This window comes from Rousettus aegyptiacus, unplaced genomic scaffold (assembly GCF_014176215.1).
Source record: "Rousettus aegyptiacus isolate mRouAeg1 unplaced genomic scaffold, mRouAeg1.p scaffold_m13_p_1, whole genome shotgun sequence".
NCBI classification, from domain to species: domain Eukaryota; kingdom Metazoa; phylum Chordata; class Mammalia; order Chiroptera; family Pteropodidae; genus Rousettus; species Rousettus aegyptiacus.
In genome coordinates this window covers 159,517,323-159,539,225 of record NW_023416284.1, presented here as the reverse complement: position 1 = coordinate 159,539,225, position 21,903 = coordinate 159,517,323, and the positions used below count along the sequence as shown (strand labels likewise).

The 21,903-nt window shown below is 36.2% G+C and overlaps 1 protein-coding gene across 9 annotated transcripts in view; it reads right to left on the bottom strand.

Annotated features, from left to right (window-relative positions):
- The window catches only part of L3MBTL3 (L3MBTL histone methyl-lysine binding protein 3), a 99,717-nt gene that overhangs the window by 55,506 nt on the left and 22,308 nt on the right, over positions 1 to 21,903 (bottom strand). For 6 of the 9 annotated variants that reach the window (XM_016118401.2, XM_016118407.2, XM_016118402.2 and 3 more), the window contains 9 exons: positions 15,976 to 16,087; positions 15,538 to 15,612; positions 13,954 to 14,113; positions 12,719 to 12,854; positions 10,793 to 10,877; positions 9,171 to 9,262; positions 7,073 to 7,177; positions 3,999 to 4,134; positions 2,441 to 2,532 (listed from right to left, as the gene is read on the bottom strand). In XM_016118401.2, the coding sequence (XP_015973887.1) occupies positions 2,441 to 2,532; positions 3,999 to 4,134; positions 7,073 to 7,177; positions 9,171 to 9,262; positions 10,793 to 10,877; positions 12,719 to 12,854; positions 13,954 to 14,113; positions 15,538 to 15,612; positions 15,976 to 16,087 (993 nt within the window). The remainder of the gene's footprint in view (positions 1 to 2,440; positions 2,533 to 3,998; positions 4,135 to 7,072; positions 7,178 to 9,170; positions 9,263 to 10,792; positions 10,878 to 12,718; positions 12,855 to 13,953; positions 14,114 to 15,537; positions 15,613 to 15,975; positions 16,088 to 21,903) is intronic. The other 3 variants (XM_016118408.2, XM_016118409.2, XM_016118410.2) reach the window with 3 other exon arrangements.

Genomic DNA, 21,903 nt, shown 5'->3' with positions numbered 1-21,903 from the left:
AGAAGCTAGCTCTGTCCCTGTGGGAGGGTACATATGCCCTGGTTCACTGATCCTGGGCCTGGGTGTTGGGACAGGAAGGACCAGTAAATCTCTTTAATTCCAGGGCTCAGAATCAAAAAGTTCATCTTTCCAGCAGATATAGGCCAAGTGAGATGTACTGCAACTGAGCCCTTATCTGTTATAAAGATAATATTTTGGTTTTCCACCTGCTTGTTTTCCATTCTTTCCAATTCAATCAGAACTTGGGCAAGAAAGAACTTGGGAAAGGATAAGGCATCAGGCTTCCTCAGAGATGTCAAAGGTAATAAATAGTGGCAATGTGGTAATATAGGTCAAGAAGTACAAAATGCACACACAACCAGACTGTGCTTCAGTTAGTACTGCAAATAAAGCTAGAAGTTGGAGTGCAGAAAATCAGTCTCTAGCATGCATATCTCAATAGGGCTACATTGAGAGATTGGATTAAACACTGTGGCATAAGAGACGTTCCCAGATCTCTCCCCTTGAAACAACAATAAGCTGAACACCTAAAACTCAACAAAAAACACACAAACTGCACACCAGCATGTCTGAGCGTGGGATCTGTACGTAAGAGCTACCACAGGTCAGAACCCCAGGTGTTGGGCAGTGGACTAGGAGAAAACGAAGAAGCTGCCTCTCGCAGCCAGAGCTTCCTGTAGGAGGAGGTGGAGGGGAGAAGGAGCAGCAAGTTCCCTGAAAAGCCCCGCCTGAGAGTGCTCTGAGTTCCATATGGCTAGCAGCAGTGCCCAATCATTAGGGCAGAAGGCAGAGAAACAGAGAAGGCAGAGAAACAACAGTTGATTTTTATTAGCAACAGTTGCAAAACTGAGGCTGAGCCACAGCTTCCAACTCCCAACCCAGAGAGCCCTTCCCCTATACCCTCCTAGACGGAACACCGCAGAGTCCCAGGGGAATATGAGCAAACACTACTGAAACAGTCACTAACACTGACATGAACTGAGACTGAGGGTAGTGAGCATGATTAAACATCTATAAGGAAAAAAAAAGACGCTATTAACACTTTAAATAAAGCAGAGACCCGAGGCTTAGATGTCAACTACTGGAAACCAAAAGAAAAAAACCTTATTTGCAACAGGCTAGGGATGGACCATCATATAATAAATCTTCTTTCTGTAAAAAAAAAAAAAAAAAAAAAAAGGGCAGAAACACACTTCCATTAATGCTCAGGTGGAGCAATAGTCCATTAACACCATGAACAACCAAGGTAACACGGCATCTTAGAAAGAAAGAGAAAAATCTCCAGAAAATAAGCTTACAGACATAGAAATATACAGCTTAAATGACAGAGAATTCGGGATGGTACTTCTGAAAAAACACAGCGAGATCCAAAATGAACGTATCAATAGTTTCAGGAATTGAAAAAAACTGAGCAGAATGAGTTCTTTAGCAAGGAGACTGAAACCCTCAAAAAGAACCGAATAGACTTTCTGGAGATAAGGAATACATTGCAAGAGACGAAAAATGAAATAACAAGCTTGGGAAATAGAGTCGACCGAATGGAGGAAAAGATCAGTGACACTGAAGACAGAAATCTAGAACTAAATCAGAAGAAAGAAGAGAGAAACCAAAAAATGAAAAAAAATATTAAAGAGAAATACAGAACTAGCTGACACTGTCAGGAGAGGAAACTTAAGAATAATAGGAATTCTCAAAGGAGAGGAAAAGGAACAGGGATTAGAAAGCATTTTCAGACAAATAGTTGATGAGAATTTCCAAAATCTAAGGAATAAGCTGGAGCTTGGAATTCAAGAAGTCACTAGAACACCCAATTATTTAAACCCAAAAAGGCCTTCATCAAGACGCATTTTATTAAAATTATCAAAAATCAATGACAAAGACAGAATTCTCAGGGTAGTCAGGGAAAAGAAGATGGTAATCTATAAAGGAAAACCCTTTGGATTATTGTCAGATTTTTTAGCACAAACCTTACATGCCAAAAAAGAGTGGAATCAAATATTCAAACTATTAAATGAAATGAACTACCAGCCAGGAATAATGTATCAAGTTAAGCTCTCCTTTAGATATGGAGAAATAAAGACCTTTCCAGACAGAAACAGGGCTACATTCACCTCACTGTGTGAACCCCATTTGAACAGGACTCCTAAACAAATGACAGCAACAATATCCCAGTCAATTTAATTTTTTATGCACCTTAATTAGCAATTATACCTGAATTTTGTACTATGTTGCCTTCTACCATTCAATAAAAAGACATCTATGATATGGCTATAAAATAGACATTTATTTAGGAAGATTTTAAGCTAATTTTAAAGTTTAATTAAGAGTATTCTATTTACGAAAGCAATAAAAGTTATTACAGTGTATTGTTGCCACTTGTAATTTATTCTATGAAACACACCACTTCTTTTGAAAGAAAAAGTATTTTAGATGTACTTACTATATTCTGATTTTCGAATAATGACTTGGGAGCAGCTTGAGCTTTGCATGTCTTAAGATAGGTTTGCCAATTAAATTCTTCTTCTTTGTAACCTAGGAAAAATTTCAGGCTTAGAAAAATTTCAAAATATCCCACTTTCATCTGTAACCTAAACATGCCAAAATCAAGATATGAAGTGCTTTTTTAAATAGACAAAATTTAAGTTATAATTCATAACTATGAATTTTTATAACGAGGTTATGTTTATTTCTAAAAATCTATACTTTTTTTCAATTCTGAATGAATGATAATGGATATAAAGAAAAGGTGTAAGGAAGCAAATACATATTGTGGCAGAATTCCTTTGGAGCAGACTACTGAGTTGTCAAATTCTTTAATTTTCCCTCACCTACTCTGTTTTGGGAGACTAAATTGCAGGAACAAGTAGGAAGCTGGGGAAAAAAGTAATAAAACAGATCAAATACATTTGGCCAATCACCACAGGAATGACAATTCAAGATTTATGAATAAGCACATTGGCAAATTATAGTAATGGAAATGTCCTTGCCTTAATTTTCACAAGTTTATGTTTAATGTTGTTAAAGCCAACATTCCCTTAAAAAATTGAACATTTCATTTTATCTTATTCACGTGCTCTCTTCTACTTCCCCCAAAGTCCAGAAGGAAACAGGAAAAGAACAGCTGACAATCCACCATATATGAGGTCAATTTATATAAAGGCTTAACAGATTTTCTTTTTTCCCTCATTTTTCTATATGTTTTTGTTTAATCCTTCAGCCATGTGAAAATGCCATTCGCCATTAATTTTTCACTTAAAACCAAAGGATGGCAAAGCCATTAAAAAACAAAAGCCCTGAGACAGGCCAAAAATATCGAACTAGTAACCTGGATCTTTAACATTAAGTAAACAAAACTGAACATAATAGCTGAAAAGACGAAAACAAGATATTATTAACTATATTAGAGATGGACTGAAAACGATGTTATGTTATTCTCAGATCTTTATGCAAACATGAAACAGAAAAAAAATCACTGACAGACTGTATTTATAAAGAACTCAGTAATAAAAAAGAATTGCTATGATTACTTTAACCCCCACCTAAACCAATTTCTGGCGTTACTCTCCTTTCCAATCTACTGAATATTAGTATCTATATTAGTATCTATAAGTTGAATGCAAAATGTCTTGAGATTTTCTATATACAGAAATATCAGTAAATAAACAATTGTACAAAAAAGGTTAGAACTAATTTTTCATATCAGTTTTTTCAAGTATATATGTAAAATAGAAATCTGTAGCTAAAATTTATTTGTAGTCAAGATTAAGTATCGTGTAAATGTTATTATATATGCAAATGAGTACATGGACATAGTTTATTCTCTTAAATAGAATTCTACTTTTTAAATTTCTTTCACTTCATATTTTTCATCATGGAAAATAAGCTTGAATTTGGGCCGATTTGAATTATAAAATCTTAATTCTTTAAAAAAATCCAAATTAACACATAAAAAATAAGTTTTTACAGAACTGAAAATATGAAACAAAAAGTAAGAATACCTTTGGGAGGATGGAGCTTATGACTAGTTTTCTCACACCACCCAACTGGGTGAATATCCAGAGCATCTGCATTTACCCAGAAGTCATAGCAATCAGAATATCCATCAAAGTGCAGCTTTATCCGGTATCCACAAACCTGAAATAATAGGTAAAGGAGGCTGACTGCTCAAAAAAATAAAACAACAACAACAACAACAAAAGAAGAATATACACAGAACATGTGTGTATATGAGAATTAAGTATGATACAGCTTATGTTAATCAAAGCATCTTCATTAATGGCAACAAAAAACAGGTTAGCGAATGACAAAATCTAAAGGCAAAGGCTATTACATATATTGGGAAGGGTTAAGCTGCCATATTCTGCCATCGTCACCAGTTACATTAGGAGCACATGAATATGAGATGAAAAGCAATTTCTCAACATATACACATCCTCTTATTCATTATATTGTCACCAAGGAGAGCCAGTAGGAAAAGCAACCAGCTCAGCACAGGGCACACAGGTCCTGCAGAGTCCTAGGTAGATACCCTGCTGTACACTGTCTGCATGCTGGCTCTCTGTCCTTTATTAAGTTTCACACACAGTGATACCCAGCCAGACCAAAGCTGGTGCAGACAGATTTTCTTCTCCACCAGTAGCTAGACAGGGAGAAAGAAATAAAAGCCTCCCTGATTCATACTTAGATGAGATAGGCTCCCTAGAATGCCTGTAAGAAATTACTTTATGTAACACATGCTAGACGTCGAGCCCATACATTTGCCTGAAGGACCCTAGTTAGAAGAGTTCCAAGTTAAATGGTCACATGGGGTTTAAGAGTCTCAGCTAGGTTATGTTCTGCCTTGGGCTTTTAGAGAGAAGTTTAGTCTTTCAATCTTTTTCCCATAGCACAGCAAATGTGTTCCAGTGGAACCACATACCACACCAGACGTCTAACCACATCAGGAGCACCTGCCCTGCAAAAGCCTGAACAAGAAGCTTGAGACTATAGCCCAGGGCCAGGGCAATTAACAATCCCCAAATTAAAATTAACATGTTCCCCAAGTATAGTGCTGAAGTGCTGGCTAGTGTTCCTAAATGCAAGAAGGCTGTGATATGCCTTACAGAGAAGATATGTGTACTAGATAAGCTTCATCAGACATGAGTTTATAGTGAGTGCTGTTGGCTGTGAGTGCAATGTTAAACAGTCAACAACAGAGAGTAAATAAGCTGTCTTTAAACAGAAACAGACTTAAACATGGCTGTATACTGATTAAATGACAAAAAGTTGTGACCAGAGGCTAACAGGAACCTAACCCTTTAATTCCCCTAGGAGCAATGGTTTAGTATTTGCTATTTTTGGAATAGAACGACTGCAAATAATGAGAACTGAATGTACTCAAATATTAGACTTTCCCTGCTGCATAGCAATCCTTCTAGAAAGCCTTATCCAGTTTCCACTCCCATTCTTCATAACAGTCATTTCAAATCTTCCTCTCTCTCCTTCAGCTAACCAATCCCACCATCTCCATACTCTGGGCTGATGATTTACCTTCCGCAGTAAGGAAGTTCTCTTAAATGTCTGCCTCCACACTGCGAAACCCACGGGCTACACACACTCCTGTCCTCCCCCCACCCATTAAAACCTACAGAGGGACTCCTCCCCTCCTGCCTAAGGCCAGGACCTCCTCCTATGCTCTGGATCTCATCTTTTCCCATCCCCTCCTTACCAGTTATCCGTACACTCTCTGAACCCTCCAGTCCTCTGCTCCCAGAGGCTTCTCCTACACTCTTGGGTAACTGAAAACATGCATTAAAAATTTTAATGTCTGTAATCGTGCTCACTGTTGTAATGATGAGAAAGTGAAGACCACTTAGCTGTTCATTAAGATAAAACCAATTAAAAGAATTATGGCAATTCAGTAAAATGGAATATTACCCAATGATTAAAAATATTATGTTTATAAAATATGTAAGATACACTGTCACAAAAACAAGCTGCAGAATATTATATATCATATCATACCATTTATACATAAAAAAGAAAAATATACATGTACATATTTTTATGTGATGAGAAAACATCTGGAAGGAACATATTAAACTGCTAAGAGTTGTTATTTCTGGGATATAAAATCAGAAAAGGGAGTAGAAGAGGACTTTTATTTTTTTTGTAATGTACATTTTTATACTAGTTGAAGTTTTCACGATAAGCAAACAGTACTGTTATAATACAAAACCAGACAAATTAAAATAAATCTCTTCTAAAACCAAGAGTTAAAACATACCACACACACAACACAATTTTTTCTTTTACAGCTAAACTTCTCAAAAGCGGTCTATACTTAATGAATCTGCTTCCTCACAATGTTTTCATAAAATTCAACTTTTTTGAGAATGAACATATACTAATTAATACATGGAAAGCACTTAGCATCTGCCCCATAGTACTCTCTATGTAACTGTACATTATTATTTACTACGATTGTCATCATCCAGCTATCAGATGTTACTGTGTTCTACAGAAATCAAATGTCTTACAAATTCACTACATCATTGAAAGATTACTATGAGTAAAACTAACACACATGATTACTTTATTCTCTTGGGGATAAGTTTTAAAAAAATATACACCCCTGGCTTAAGGAAGGAAGGCAGAGGGTAGCACAAGAGAAAAAATATAAATTCTAAGAAGCACTCTCAGTAATATATTAGACTAAGGTATATATAACTGACTTGGACATTTTTTCCTGCAAAATTTCAGATACCTCAAAATACTAAAAAAATATAAATATCTGTTGATTTGTTCCTTATGTTAAGGCATGACAAAGGCTATGGAGTCAGAAAAACCTGGGGTCAAATATGGTTCTACCACTTAGAAGCTGTATGGCCTCAGTTCCTTCATCTAGAAAATAGGGATGAAAAATCATGACCTGCCCATAGGGTTTTTATAAAGATTAAACGAGGTAATATACACAAAACACTAAGCACCGTGCCTGGCACAAAGTAAGCAATCGACAGGTGGCATCTTCTCCCATTACTGAAACTCCATAGCCACCACTGTATTTTAAAAATAAAGACAACGCAAAGCTTACCTCAGCCACAGTGAGGACACAGTACACAGACTGATGCTCAGGATCCACGCCTTCTAATTTCATGCCAACTTTAAACCCATTTTTGTTATATGGAAAGGATTGATACTACAATGCAAAATGAACACAGCTTTAGTATTTTATCCTGAAGAGCTAACTGAAATTGTGAATAATTACCATTCTTAAACAAAGGCTATTTAATCGAATACATAAATAACTGTTAAAATCTTAAAAGAAAAGGCTCACCTAATGATTCAATGGAAAATGGACAAAGACTATAAAAAGGCCACAGAAAAAGAAATTCAAATGTCTTAGATATTTGAAAGTATGCTCAACCTCACCCGTTAGAGTCATACAAAGTAAAATTACTCTAAAGTATATTTCTCCTATCAGGTCGGTAAAGATCAACAAGTTGATAACACTGTGTTGGCAAGGCCCTAGGGAACCACCAACACACACAAACATCACTAGTTGGGATATAAACCGGTATAGCCTCTAGCAATCTCATGATATCTATTAAAAAAAGAACATTCTTTTTCACTCAACAATTCTAATTCTAGGAAATTATCCAATAGAGATACCTACACATGTGCAAAATAACAGGTGTACAAGGATATTCAGTAAAACATTTATCTCTCTCTATATAATCCATCTATATATAGTATATTCCATCTTATATCTGATCTATAAGTGACTCCCTACTGATGACATATATATGTCATATATATGCATGTGCCACTTAAATTATAGAACATACATAAGATAGAATATCACGTTTTAATATAAAGGACTGAGAAAGAAAATAATGAATTGAGATGGAATAATTTCCAAACTAAGTTAAACAAAAAAAGCAAAGTCCAAAACAGTATGACATATGTTATCATCTCGTTTAAGAGAGGGTAGAGGATTTGTGTATACATACTGTTTTTCTGTACATATAATTTTCTTGGAAGAAAATACAGGAACTATTAACAGTAAACTTTAGGAGAGGCCAATCTGGGACCTAGAGGACGGGACCCTGAGGGACATACTTCATATTCTTCTAGTACTTTTATATTTTGCATTACATGAATGTAGTACCGAGTCAAATAATTAGTTGTATTTAAACTTTTTAAAAATGTAAAAGTCTATCCTTTAAAGGACCAGTTACAGAAAATAATTATGTAGAACAAGTTCATATGTAATTACCACCTTGTTTAAATTAAATATGCTTTGTGTAGATGTACTCATCCTAACATTTACTGTTAAAAGCACTTTTAAAAAACTCCCTATGTTCCAACATATATATATAAGTATCGATGGCAGATTTATTACATACCATGATTAAATATAATTAAATAATTTAAACCAGAAGTCAGTAAACTATAGTCTATGGGTCAAATTCAGCCTGCCACCTGCTTATGTAATTAAAGTTTTACTGGAATACAGCCATGTTCATTCATTTATATATTGTTCATGGCTGCTTTCATTACAACAGACTTGAGTTGTTGCAACAGAGACCAGATGCCCCCCAAACACTAAAATGTTTACTCTCTGATCCTCTACAGAAACTTTGCTGACCCCTATTTTAGTCCAGGGGCAGCAATTCTTACCTAGAACTACACTTGGTGTCTATACTTTTAATTGATTTTAAATCACTTACAATAAAAACTCGTATTATACTTAATATAATATAGTAACTCATTCTTAGAGTTTTGTTATAATATTATATAACCCTCAATAACTTATTTTTATTTCCCCAAAGCCATGATGCTGACATGAAATTTCATTCCAATGTTTATCTACTAGTTTTTTTAATAGTAGTAGAAGTATCCCTCTTAAAACTGAGTGAAAGAAAGCCTGGTAAATGAAGGGAGAAAAGAGCATATGCATCCATGTGTGCCTAGCATGTAGCGCAGGGGAAGAGGTGTATATATTCATGCTGGTTGCCCTTGGAGGTGCCCCCCCCCCACGTAAATACACACATGAAAAACAATACATTTGAGAAATCATCTAAGTCACATTTCCTAAACAGAGAGTGGAAACGACAATATTAACTACAGATCAGATTGCATGCAGCTCCTTTGCCCTTAGAGACAATGTTTTCCAGAAGGGCCCATACCTCCTTGAACAGCTTTGCTGGCACTGCCACAGCTTTTTCCTCTTCCAGGTAGGATGCCCAGCACCAAGCTTTCTTTCCTTTAGGAGGCAAACCTAAAAGGCAAATGAGATTAAAATGACAATTTCCAAATATAAAAAATCAGATGTAGATGATGAACTCTCGCTTCCTAACTACAATTAGACCTTCTCTTACTCCCATGGCTGATATTTCTTACTCTCTTCTCTTTGTTCCTCTTCCAAAGATGTAAGAGGTAAGAAGTGAACTGTGATATATAGTTGCAGTTATGTGGGTAGAAGAATGAAGCAGAAGAACTCAAAATAGATGAAGAAGACAGAGCAAAAAACCAAAGTTCTTTCCAAGAACAGAATCACTGAAGCTACAGGAAGTAAGCACTTCTAGAAGCAGGGTGCTCAAAAACCTTTTCCTAAGAAATTAAGAAGGACTAGAAAAGGCCAGTGTACTGAGTGGATAGGGAATGGCTACTAATCTTGTGAAAAAGGAAGAAATTTAATTCGGCAAGGGCCAGATTTTGAGCAGCAAAAGAATATGTAAGTGATAAAGATATGGAGTCAGCTAAAATCAATTTTAATTTGGATTAATTTGACAAATAATGAAAATAAAAGAAATAATGATCTCAACAGGTAACAAAGTTGGGGGAAAGGTATTTTAGGGATGAGATCTGAAAAGGGAAAGATAGAGCTCATGAAGAAAAAGGTCTGAATACCTAAGGGGAAAAAATAAATGACCGAAGAACAAAGTCATGGAGCAGCCAGCTCCCTGAGAACAGAAATGAAGGGGAAGGGAGAGAAAGGCTAATGATATTTTTAAGGCAGAGCGCAGCAAAACTGAGAATTTATTCCTTTTAATCTTAGTGATGCAAAATAGAAGGTCTTCTCAAAATGTAAAAGGCTGTGTGCTCGAGGCAGGTAGAAGTACTTCAAACTCTTCTGGAAGACTTAAAAAATGAGCAAGCAAGGAATGCCTCTAATCACTGGAGAGAAGCATTGCAATCATGGCCCTGATTTGTAGGTGGGAGTGGAACTGTGCAAAATGCAATTTTCTAACATGAAGGACTGGCCGGGCAGATGTGGCAGGTCAAGAGGACAAAGCCAAGTGAAAGACACTGAGGCCGCGATGGAAATGACCTAAGGTCCATAATGAATAAGGTGACGAGTTCACCTACTCAAGTATCAAAGGGAAAGTCCTGAAGACTGGATTCCTCGTGAGAATAAAGTGTTGCCTGAGGAATAATGAAAGGAAAAAAGGTACCACATCAAGGAGGTTGTATATGAGAGAAAACATTAAACATTTAAAATCTTAGAAAATGAGTAAGAACAGAGGTTTTAGTAAAACTGCAAAAATGAACAAAACCTATTTGTTACCAAAATAAAGTAAGACATTCTCATGTTTGCCCTGACACTATTCAAAACTCACTAATTTCCATTTTCCCCTTATCTACTTCAAAATCATAATTTTTATTGACAAAATTAATTTTTAAAAAAACCCGCAAAGCAATACTTTAACAAGCCTAGTGTGCATTATAACTAAGACTAAAATGTAGACTTGTGTGAAATATCTGAAATTTCATAGTTACAAGTAAAACCTTTCTTTCATCAACTCACCCTGCTTTAATACAGCTGAATCACCTCGTCTTTTCCTTCGGGCTCTCTGAGAACCCCTCAGGATTCTTCCATCTTGTTTGTTCTCCTACAGTAAGAAAGGAAAATCATGATTTTTAGAAGTTCGTGAAACTGGCACCAACAAAAAGTTACGGAGCTGTCAGAAAGCATTATTATTATTTTTTTGTACTTTCCTTCCATTTCATATTACAAGTTTTAAGGAAAGAAATATAGGTCATTTGAGAACTGTGTTGCTTTTGGCCTGAGGTCATTACAAAATAAGAACATTTCCAAGAATTACACTCTGGAATAGCACAGATCCTGCTCCTGCCCCCTTGAAGCACTTTCTTCTCTTAGCTCCTTGACCCCTCTCTGTTCCGATTTTCCTCACGCCTCACTGGCCTCACTGGCCCCCCTTTCTCAGTCCCTTTGCTGATATCTCCTCCAATCCAGTCTCCTTCTTTTCTCCATCTAATCACTCTCTCTAGGCTTGAAAGATCACCTGTCTACCAGATGTTTGCAGTCCATATCTCCAGCCCTGACCATCTCCTTAACTCCACACTCATGTATCCAACTGCCTATCTGGGATCTCTACTTAGATATATAATAAGCATCTCAAACTCGCGAAGCCCCAGAACTCTAGATTCTGTACCCCAGCCCTCAATAAATGGCATCATTATTCAGGAAATTGTTCAAGCCAAAACTTCAAGAATTATCCCCGATTCTTCTCTTTCCCTCATATGCCGACAACCCCACCTCTAACATCTATCCCGATCCGTTTACTTCTATCTCACACAGCCCCCTCAGCTAGTCTACTGCAAAAAACTCCTAACTAGTTTCCCTCACTTTACTCTCGCTCTATAGCGCTAGAGCCGTCATGTTAAATCATAAATCGTATCAAAATATTTCCTTGCTCTTAATTTTCCGATGGCTTCCTATCAGATTCAGAATCAAAGAAAAATCCATTGCTTTTGTTTACCAAAAACCCCTACATGACCAGGACCTCTTCAGCTTCATCTTACCTCATTCCCCCTGAATCTCCATGACTCAACTATGTTGTCCTTTTTTTATTTCCTCAAACAAAAGATACTACACATTACTCTGGAGACTCTTCCTTAGCTGTTCCATTGCCCAGGGGGCTCCTCATCCCCAATGTTACAAAGCTGGCTCCTTCATACTCAGATCACTTTACTCATGCCACTGTCTCTGGGAGGTCTCACTAACAACCCAAAGTCAGCCAATCCTAATGTCCTACTGTAATTCTCAGCCAAGCACTTACCACAGGCTGGTATTTCTCCTGTTTATTTTGTTTATTATATGTCCCCTTAGTAAGAATGTAATGTCCCTGAGAGAAGAGATCCTGTCCATCTGCTGTAGTAGTCATCCCTGCATTCCCAGCTCCTCCAACAGGGACTAGTTGCTTGATATCAATGCTTTAAGATCTCAAAGTTCTCTTTACATGTAGTACCATTAATATATACTTTAGGGATAAGATATTTATGTTTTAATTCACATATTTTTAATTAGTTCTCCCCAAGTATACCTGACATTTATCTACTTTCTACTTATTCACATAGTTCTATGAGCTCCATCTGCAATTTACCAAAATAGGATTAGTATCCTGCTGTTGAGAGGAACTAAGAATTCATCTGCAAAACTGAAGGTTTGCTGTTGCCTCTTTCGCCCCAGCAATAAATTCCAGAACATCCTACTTCACCATCAGGAAAGGATACTATTGTTTATTATCCCCATTTTGAGATGAGGATAGCAACACAGAGAGAGTAGATGGTTAACCTACTGCTGGTATCAAACAGTCACAGAAGCAACATCTGAATTCAGTAACTAGTGCAGAGCCAGTGCCTCTGACTACAGTGCTACCCACTTATGAAGGACCATGTATTCCCTGGTAGTTGTACAAGAGATACTAACCATTTCATCATCTCTCTCTTCTCCATCTTCCTTGGAGTCAGCTTTCAGAGATAGTTTTGGTTTTTTCTTCCGACTGCACTTAGGATCTTCTTCCTCATTGTCTTCTCCTAGGTCCCTTTCTTCCTTCTGATCTCTGCTGTGTTTATAAACCCAAAACAGTGACACAAAACAATACCTATACAATGTCTACATATTGAATATCTATGTAAAATTTGTTTTGAAAATCACCCTCCAAAGGAAAAATATTTAACTACCAGGAAAAATGTGCAGACATTAGAATGTCATAGATAAGAAACACTTCATATGTGTACGACACTATCACAGCAGAAAGTGGAAATCAGCTTATGTGTTAATTTCAAGAGGACCAGTGCTATATTTGAAACAGATTCTAACAAGTTTAAAAGTATCTGTCTTTCATATCTGACATCCATATTAATAAAAGAATCAATTATTTAAAGATATTTCACTCTTCAGGGCAAAATTAAAACAAAGATCTAGTAATTATTAAGAATGACACGTCCAACTGGAAAAGGCCAAGTATTACTTCGTAAAATATCAGCTGGCCAACAAAAACAGACAATTCACAAGGCTGTACTGATTAAAATACATGGGAAATGCCACTAAAATTTAAATGTCGAGTCATTCATTTATAGTATACAAGCAAGAAATACATCTGCTTAGTAATAAGCTGAACTCTGTCCCCTCAAAAGTCACATCGCCATCAGTCACAGCTGACACCCCTGTCTCACATCTCTGAAATCTGCTCTAAGATCGGCAGTAACACAACTCATTACACTGCTCACTAAGGCCATCTTCCTTCAGTTGATTTCCATTCAGCTTTATTCCATTTGTAGAATTTTAGCTGAGTTAACAAAGAATCCTCCAAATCTAAACAAAACTGTGTTTTCATAAACATTGGCATCACCAAAATGTATATGTAGCTAGAAATTTAAATAATCTTAGGTGGGGCTCAATCAAATTAATGTAAATGAAAGGCTAAAAAATGAGGCAGAAATTGTATTGCAGGTGGGACATAAGCAGTAAAACTCAGATCACGCATGACTGAAACCACTAGGTCCAGTAACAGAATCAAGGTTCATGTGTTTCTAAAGGAAGCCTCTGAAAAAAAAAAAAAGGCATGAAAGGGTGACAGAGGTTAGAGTCTCTATATTCCCAACTACCATGATCCTGGACTCTAAAACCCACATTATAGATGACATGGAGCAAAAACCTACTTGTCTTTGATATGCCGAGTACAGTTCTGGCTGCAAGAGTTTCCTCCAGAAAGACACTCATCTACATTGCCATACTGACAACAGTTTTCACAGAATTGAATCCCTTCTGCTTTCACTGGATCCTTCAACCTGAAAGGCATCCCGGTCTTCTCGGAAAAGACTAGAAGATGAAAAGAAGAGAAAAAAATTCAAAACCATGAAAGAAAACATTCCAAAATATATCTAAACTTTTCCTTCTAATAATTTTGTTAGCGACACAACAAAAGAATGTTTGTTGAATGAATGATTAATCAAACTATAGCATTTGGGAGAGAAAGAGGATCAGCTTGGCAGGAATCACTTGAATCATTTACATAACAAAACAATTCTGTAGAAAAGATAAACAAAAGCTCTTCAAGGCTTTTTCTATAGTTTGGAGTAAAATGAAGAAAATTTTTAGTCACTAAATCCAGCAGATTAACAGTTCAGAAACCATTAATCTATACAATCCTATTTTACAGGTATATCCTTGACAAAATGTAAAAAGGGTTACCTATGGTATTTAACGTTTATTACCTTTTGATGAGTAATCCTGTTTTACTTAATTGGCTAAATCAACGTCTCTGTTTTATTTTTACTGTAGCAGATCTCCCGAATCATAATTATTCAATTGGTTTAGGAACTCGCATTCCCTTTCGCCTGAATCATCAGGCTAATCGTTCATTCAGCAAACATTTATTAGGCACCAATTTAAGCTAGATACTGAAAATAACAGTATAGACCTTGCCCAAGAGAGCTCACAGTCTAGAAGAGAAGACAGGCAAGAAAACCAATATTTATAATAAAATGTGACACATGCAGTAATTGAAGCATGAACAAGTTCCAGAAGGAGTACAGAAGAATAAGTGATTCATTTGCCTGGGGTGAGCTCAGGGAAAGATTTTCTGATATAAAAAAGCCTCAATAGGATTTTGAAAGCCAAAGAGGAATTTACCAACTGGACAAAGAGAGAAACAGCATCCCAGCCAGAAGAAACAGCATGAGCAAAGGCAAGGAAGCATGAAGCCACATGATGTGTTGGGAGAATTACATGTACTTCAGTATTGTTGGCACTGCCAGGACACAACGTACAAAGAACTGAGAGCAAAGAGACAAAGCAAGTAGATGGGTGCGGGTCACCCAGATCTTTGTATGTTTTGCTAAAGAGATAAAAAGAAATTGGTGAAATGTCAGATAAGCAACCTACATTAGTTCCTCTAAGTTCAGTGTACAGAAGCAGAATGATGCGTTTAGATGTCTGCAATAGTCAGGTGAGAGCTGATAGAGCCTGAATTAAGGCAGTGGCAGCAATAATAAGTAGAAAAGACCAGATCTGAGACATATTTAGGAAATAAAACCCAAGAGAATTAAGAGAATTAAGTAACAGGCTATGGGGCTTGGGAGAGCAAACTTAGGATGACTCCTAGATTTCTGGCTTGTCCACTGGGTAGATAGATGGTGCTACCGCCAACTGAAATATGGGTTACAGAAGAAAGAGCAGGTTTGGGGGTAGGGGAGAAAGAAATAGAAAATGAATTGCATTTCAGACATGTGGAGTTGAGGTACCTGTGGGACATCCAGGTGGAGATGTCCAGTAGGCAGGTGGAAATACGGGCCTGGAGCTCGGGGAAGAGGTCGGGGCTGGAGATATAGATTTAGGAGTCATCAGCATATAGGTGTTAGTTACAACCATCGGAGTAGATGAGAAAAAAGTGGCAGGCTTTTGGCTAAATCACCTGGATAGGCTATTACATGGATTTACTTGATAATTTCCAATTAACCTGGTGCTATTACAGATCTGGCATTAGGAAAGAAGACAGTTAATGGTTATTTTAAAATATAAAAGCTGATTCCGTATCGGTTTCATTATAGAATTTTACCTAAAAATATGTGAATGAAGATCATCCAGGATTTTCAAAGATCTGGCCTATTATAAAACCTTAGACACTCTTATTTTATAACTTTCAAAAGAAAGAAATGACAATGTAGACGACCCGTTCTTACCTTCTTGAGCAGTTGGTACCATCCAAGTTGTGGTAGCTGTTGCTTTTTTAACATTTTCCATCTCACTTTCATCTGTTATAACTTCCAGAGCTCCAAATTCATTTACCCGAAACTAGTAACAACATGGTAGAAAGAGGCAAAATTAACAAAGGTGTTCAGAGCAGTAATCATTTAATGGCTGATATGTATAATCTTTAAGAAAATTAATTATGTTTTAAAAGTTAATCTAAACAATTATGTCTAGATAAGCCTTCTACCCATATTAAGCCCTTTGCGTTTTATAAATTTTAAAATTTGAGGGAGAGGACAGAACAAAGCAGCAAGGTACTTTTTAAGGCTATAAACAAACAATCCTGCACTATCCAGTAGAGCTGACAGCTCACTTACAGAGCCTGTAATTTCAAACATCATTTTTTTGCTAAGATTTTTCTTATAGTATAGCTTATGTGATAATCAAAATTAGTAAAAAGAGAATTACTGTTTTCCTAGGAAGCAAGCTGTCTTACCCAAGTTTATCTAGTTCAGAGGGAAGGTATATCTCTATTCCAAAATTACAACCAGTGCATCCATATGGTTACATTCCAAGACATGAACGAGGAAGATGGAAGCATGCATGGGTCACATGACTCCCAGCTCAACACTTCTTTCTTTCGCTGCTCTTTAGAATATTCCATTACATTCACCATTAGCTATACATAACAACTGGTGATATCAATGAAATCTAAACAAGTCTGCTAGTTCCAGGCCAATCTTATCACCAAAATGTAAGGGCATTTTGATTTCATGGACATTTTGACTCCAGATATTGAAAATTTCCTCTCGGTTCAGTGCAAGCTTCAAACAAAATACGTTTCTGTAACAGCTTAGCTGTAGAGTTTGTATGGCTGCATGCTTAACCGCTCTCTATGTGCAGGGGCCTCATCCTCTATGAAGCAGCTAGGTTTACTGTCATATTCATGAAGTTCAAAGTTTTTCGTATTCCTTCCGTTTTTCCATAAAACAGAATAACATTAGAGATTCACTCATTTTAACAGGTGATGAAGAGTTAGAAGGCTCAAATTTCAAAAGGGTAATAAAACTTTTTGCTTAAACTTTTAAGAGCTTTCACAGAGCATGGATATATATAGTATTTAAATAAGGCATTCCATTTCTGATTCTGAAAAACTGTTCTGGTCAACATGCTAATAGATGTATTTATTTTACCAACCTAAATTTGGACAAGTCAAAAATTCTTAAGCAAAAAATACTAATAATTATTTTTCCCACTATATGAAAACAGCACCTTAAGTAATTTTTTGTATACAGTCTACAATCATCTTCTAGACTGAACGAATTGAAATAGTTAAGGAAAGCAAAATGTTTTCTCCCTATTACATATTCCAGACACAAGCTCCCAGGTAACTATACCTAGTGTGTTAACCTAAAGATGTCAGTCTGGGAGATGGCAAAGTGTTAACTGGAAGGAAAAGACCTAAAAACAACTTTACTTTTTAGAGAAAAATTAATTTAAAAATGATTAACTCTGAAAACAGAATATTTCAAAATAAAGCTGACAGTACCATCTACTGGGCAAGAGTAGAAAAAACAAGTCATAATGATTATTAATTAATGATATTAAAGAATATGACAAAAATAAATTCTGAATGAAAAATTTTAAAAAACAATATGCATGAACTTTATGTCAATTCAGGTTAAGTAATTATACTTTTATTAAATACTGATGTTAATTTATACTTATTTGACAATTACAAAATGTGAAAAATAGCACCATTACACCATTACACAGGAAGTCTCCTAGAGCTTAAGTTTCCAAATTGCTGCTAAACTACAAACCACCCTGCAATTCCAACACTGAGAGAGAAAATATCACTAAGTGAATCTTCAAATGGAAACTTAGATCTGACACTTGAACACTTGAGGCTCAAATACTTTCAGAGTTTAAAAGGCAATATTCCCATAATACAACATTTAAGCCCAGCTATCTTTTCCTTCTCCTAATATTTATTACCAGTAACTGACCTACAGTTTTAAGTACAAAGTAAAAACATAATGGCACTTAGGGACACAGTTAACTGCTGTAAGCCAGGAATGAATTTTAGGGGTCAATGAATCTCATAAAACACATGCGAAATTATGGTATGGTAAATACATATATTTATTTCTGGGCCTAGAGCTCATAGAGTTCATCATATTCTCAAAGGTATCGTATAACCATGAAGATTAAAGAACATCTACTTTAACCAAAGTTACTTTATCTCAAAAATTAACCTCGAAGTGTTTTCAAAGTACCTATTACAGGGCTTGCTTCCTCAGCACATATACTAAAGTATCTATCACATGCAAAAAGACAAAGGGATCAATTTTTTTTTCTGGTTTCTCAATTTGAATTTATCATGTCTTCCACAATCTTATTATTGTTATAGAAAACATTGGAAAACTCAGGTTGTTAGGTGATGCTAACATTACTGGTGTCCCACAGATGGAATTGCAGAAATAGTAACATTTTCTAACATTTTCCCTGATAAAATATCCAGGTTCTGAAACTGGTAATGGTTTTGTGAATGGTTTTGGAACCATGAAAACTTGACATAATCACACTTTTATTTCTTTAGTTTTGAAGTCCTTAGTTCTTTTAACATAGACATCCAAAATTCAGTTTGAAAATTTATCAAGTGACTCCATTCATTCTATAACCAAGAATATCAAAATTATAAACTTTACAAAGGGATTTATTAGGCAACAAACAAATCAGCTGACATTGTAATATTTTCTATAAGTGAATATATTTAGGTGAATCTGAACACAATTACTTCGAAAATATATGAAGGGTAGCAAAGGTTTTGTTTGTTTGGCTTTGCCTGAATTACTTTTAATTGACTCAATTCTTTGTTTTTGGTTGTAAAGGGAAAGGATCTTTTCCTTATTTATGCCTGTCTTTAATAACAGATCATTAAAAGATACTGCTGAGGTTAGTATTTTTGTTTTATTATTTAAAATGCTGAAATTTGATTTCTACTTACCAATCTGTTTTAAGGGCAAAGATATCGGGTAACTAAACTGTTCTGAACATTAATCAAGACAAGGAAAATCATGCAATAAAAGTGTAGTGAATTTCCGGTAGGGTTTCAGCTTTGCTGCTAAAGGGTTTTTCTCTCTGGTAAAGTAGCAACTATTCTTACCAGATAAGATGCTATCTCTCTCAGGAGTGTATTTACATTTTACTCAGGGACTCTGAGAGACCAAATCTTTATGACCCACAGGAATAATTCTCTGCAGATAAATTTCAGACATCATTAGAAGTTCAGGTAGCCGAAACTGCCTTAGGGACAGAAAGCTGTACCATATACCTTTCCTGCTTGCTTGTTCTATAGCTGGCTCTGAGATATTAACCTACTAATTTACATTTTGAAAGAACAAATTAGGTAATGATAAAGTTGCCAAAGCTATGTTTTATTAATGACTACAAGACTTTCAAGAGGATCAGTGGACACTTGATGCTCTCCCCTAACACTGTACTTTCTTATGCTGACCTCCTGGAAGCCTTTCTCTTTCCCTCCTCCCATCCCTGCCTCCCAAAAGTCTTCATGTAGACGCTTACCTATTTTCAGGCACCTGAAGCTCACATGGCATCTGCTTTCCAAAGCCTTTCTGATCCCTCCAGCTAAAATAATACCTCCTCTAAAATGCTGTAACCTTGTTCTAGCGTCTTTTTTGATAGGAAAACATTTTCCCTTTTTAAGCTGTAGCACAACAGTGGTAAAAGAATAAATTTTAACATCAGAAAAAGCCTGGTTTTAAGACCCAGTTCTGCCAATAACTAACTGACCTTGAGCAAATGAGTTAACCACTCTGGGTCTCTGTTTCCTCATCTGTAAACTGAGAAAGGTGGTAGAAACTACATACCTACAAAAGTTAAGTAAAAGGACGAAATAAAAAGATGCAGGTAAAATGTTCATCATTCTGCTACTGCTCTCAAACAAGAAGCTTTTATACTGTTTTATATAAGGGCTGGTTAGCCCAGTGTGGGAAGGAGAACAGGGATTTCTGCAACAGGGAACAGTGAAAAAGGAACAAGATGTAAAGTCTTCTACTAGTGGTTTGGGCTGGAAAGGAAAGAGAATGGCACTGAGGACTGAAATGAGATGCAACCAGAAAAAAGTAGGGGATAGCCCACAAAAAAACTTTTGTGGCAAACTCACGGTAAGAAATTGACTTCTGTATATCAGCTGATTGTATTAGCTTAATTAATGACAGCTGATTGTCTTAGGCGAGCACACTGTTTATTAGAAAATGCACATGCCTATATCCATTAAACCAGGGGTCCCCAACCCTCGGGCCACAGGCTCCGTTGGGTCCGTGGCCTGTTAGGAACCGAGCCGCACAGTAGGAGGTGAGCCATCGGTAACCAGAAGAAACTTCATCTATATTTGCAGCCACTCCCAAGCACTAGCATCACTACCTCAGCTCCACCTCAGATCATCAGGCATTAGAGTCTCAAAGGAGCACTGGTCCCTAGTGTCAAAAAGGTTCGGGACCACTGCATTAAACAATAAAAGCTTTATAGTATAAAATTGGAAAAGCGTGATAGAGAGTAAATTTCATGGCTGATTCAAAGTTCTTTCTAATACCTTAATTTAAAAAAATCCATTCTCAAGCGGATCTCTTAAGCAGCTCAACTTCTAATAGAAAGAGCAAGTGAATTAGAAATCCTAAGCAATATGATCAATTGGCTAGTCTCTGAATCTCCTTGGATAAAAAGGGTTATAAGGTAGAACATAATTTTTTAAGTTATTTTTAAGTGGGGTATTAAACTTTCCACTGTACCTGAAGTAAACTGGATACGTTGCAATTGCCCAGGTAATTAGATGAGCCTGAAAGTCAAATCAAGTAACCTATATTATAATACCACTAAGTGACTCAATTACCTAATTACCTTCATATAAGTAATAGGGTATTACCTTAAACCTGTTGCTTAGAAAACCTTCAGGCAATCTACATTTCTTAGGGACAAAAACTTCACTGTACTGTCAAAATCTACTTAAACAAAACTTACAAATTCATCATCTACCTGATGCCCCTCCCCTCCAAAAAGCCACTGAGAGGAAAAGGGATAAAAAAATGTACTGAAAAAATAAGGGAATGCAGTAATAAAAAAAAAGAGTGGGGGTGGGGGAGAGGCAGTGTATATATCATAAAGTCAGATTGAATATAATTTAGTGTTTTACATATATTATTTGTATTAAGTCCAAATAATTACCTTATGACATAGATTCTAAATCTCCATTTTGCAGAAAAAGATTCTGAAACTTAGGGAATTGAAATAACCTGACAAAGCTCTTGTAGCTAGTATATGGCTATATTATCAGAGAAACAGTTCCATCTTTCTCATAAATTCTAGTACTCTATTTCCAACATATCTAATCCAGATTAACATTTGGAGAATGTCAGAACAGATAAAATCCTTAACATTCGTTTAATTCCTTATTCTACTGAAGAGGAAATTGGTCCAAAGAGACCTACTGACTTGTTCAAGGTTCTAGACTAAAAGTAAAACCAAATATCCTTTCCAGATCTCACTAAACCTCACTGTAATATTTTTAAGCTAAACTCAGATAGACATGTTGGCACACTGTACTTAATTAAATCTAATCCAACTAAAATCTAAGTATTTTTCCAAAAACAGACTGTCCAAATCTCACCACTCAGGATGAACTAAGGCAGGCTTGGCTGAGATACCTGTCAAGAAAGCACTAAAAGCGACTGGATTCCAAGAAGCCCGTACTAGGGGGCAAGAATTTCTACTCAAGAAAGACCAGAACAGAAAAGAAAGGCAAATGACAGTCTGTTAGGGAGATCAGAAGTTCAAACACCTGAGTGACCAAGTACAAACACAAAGTCTAAAAGGCCACAGAGAGTTTCAAGGTCTCA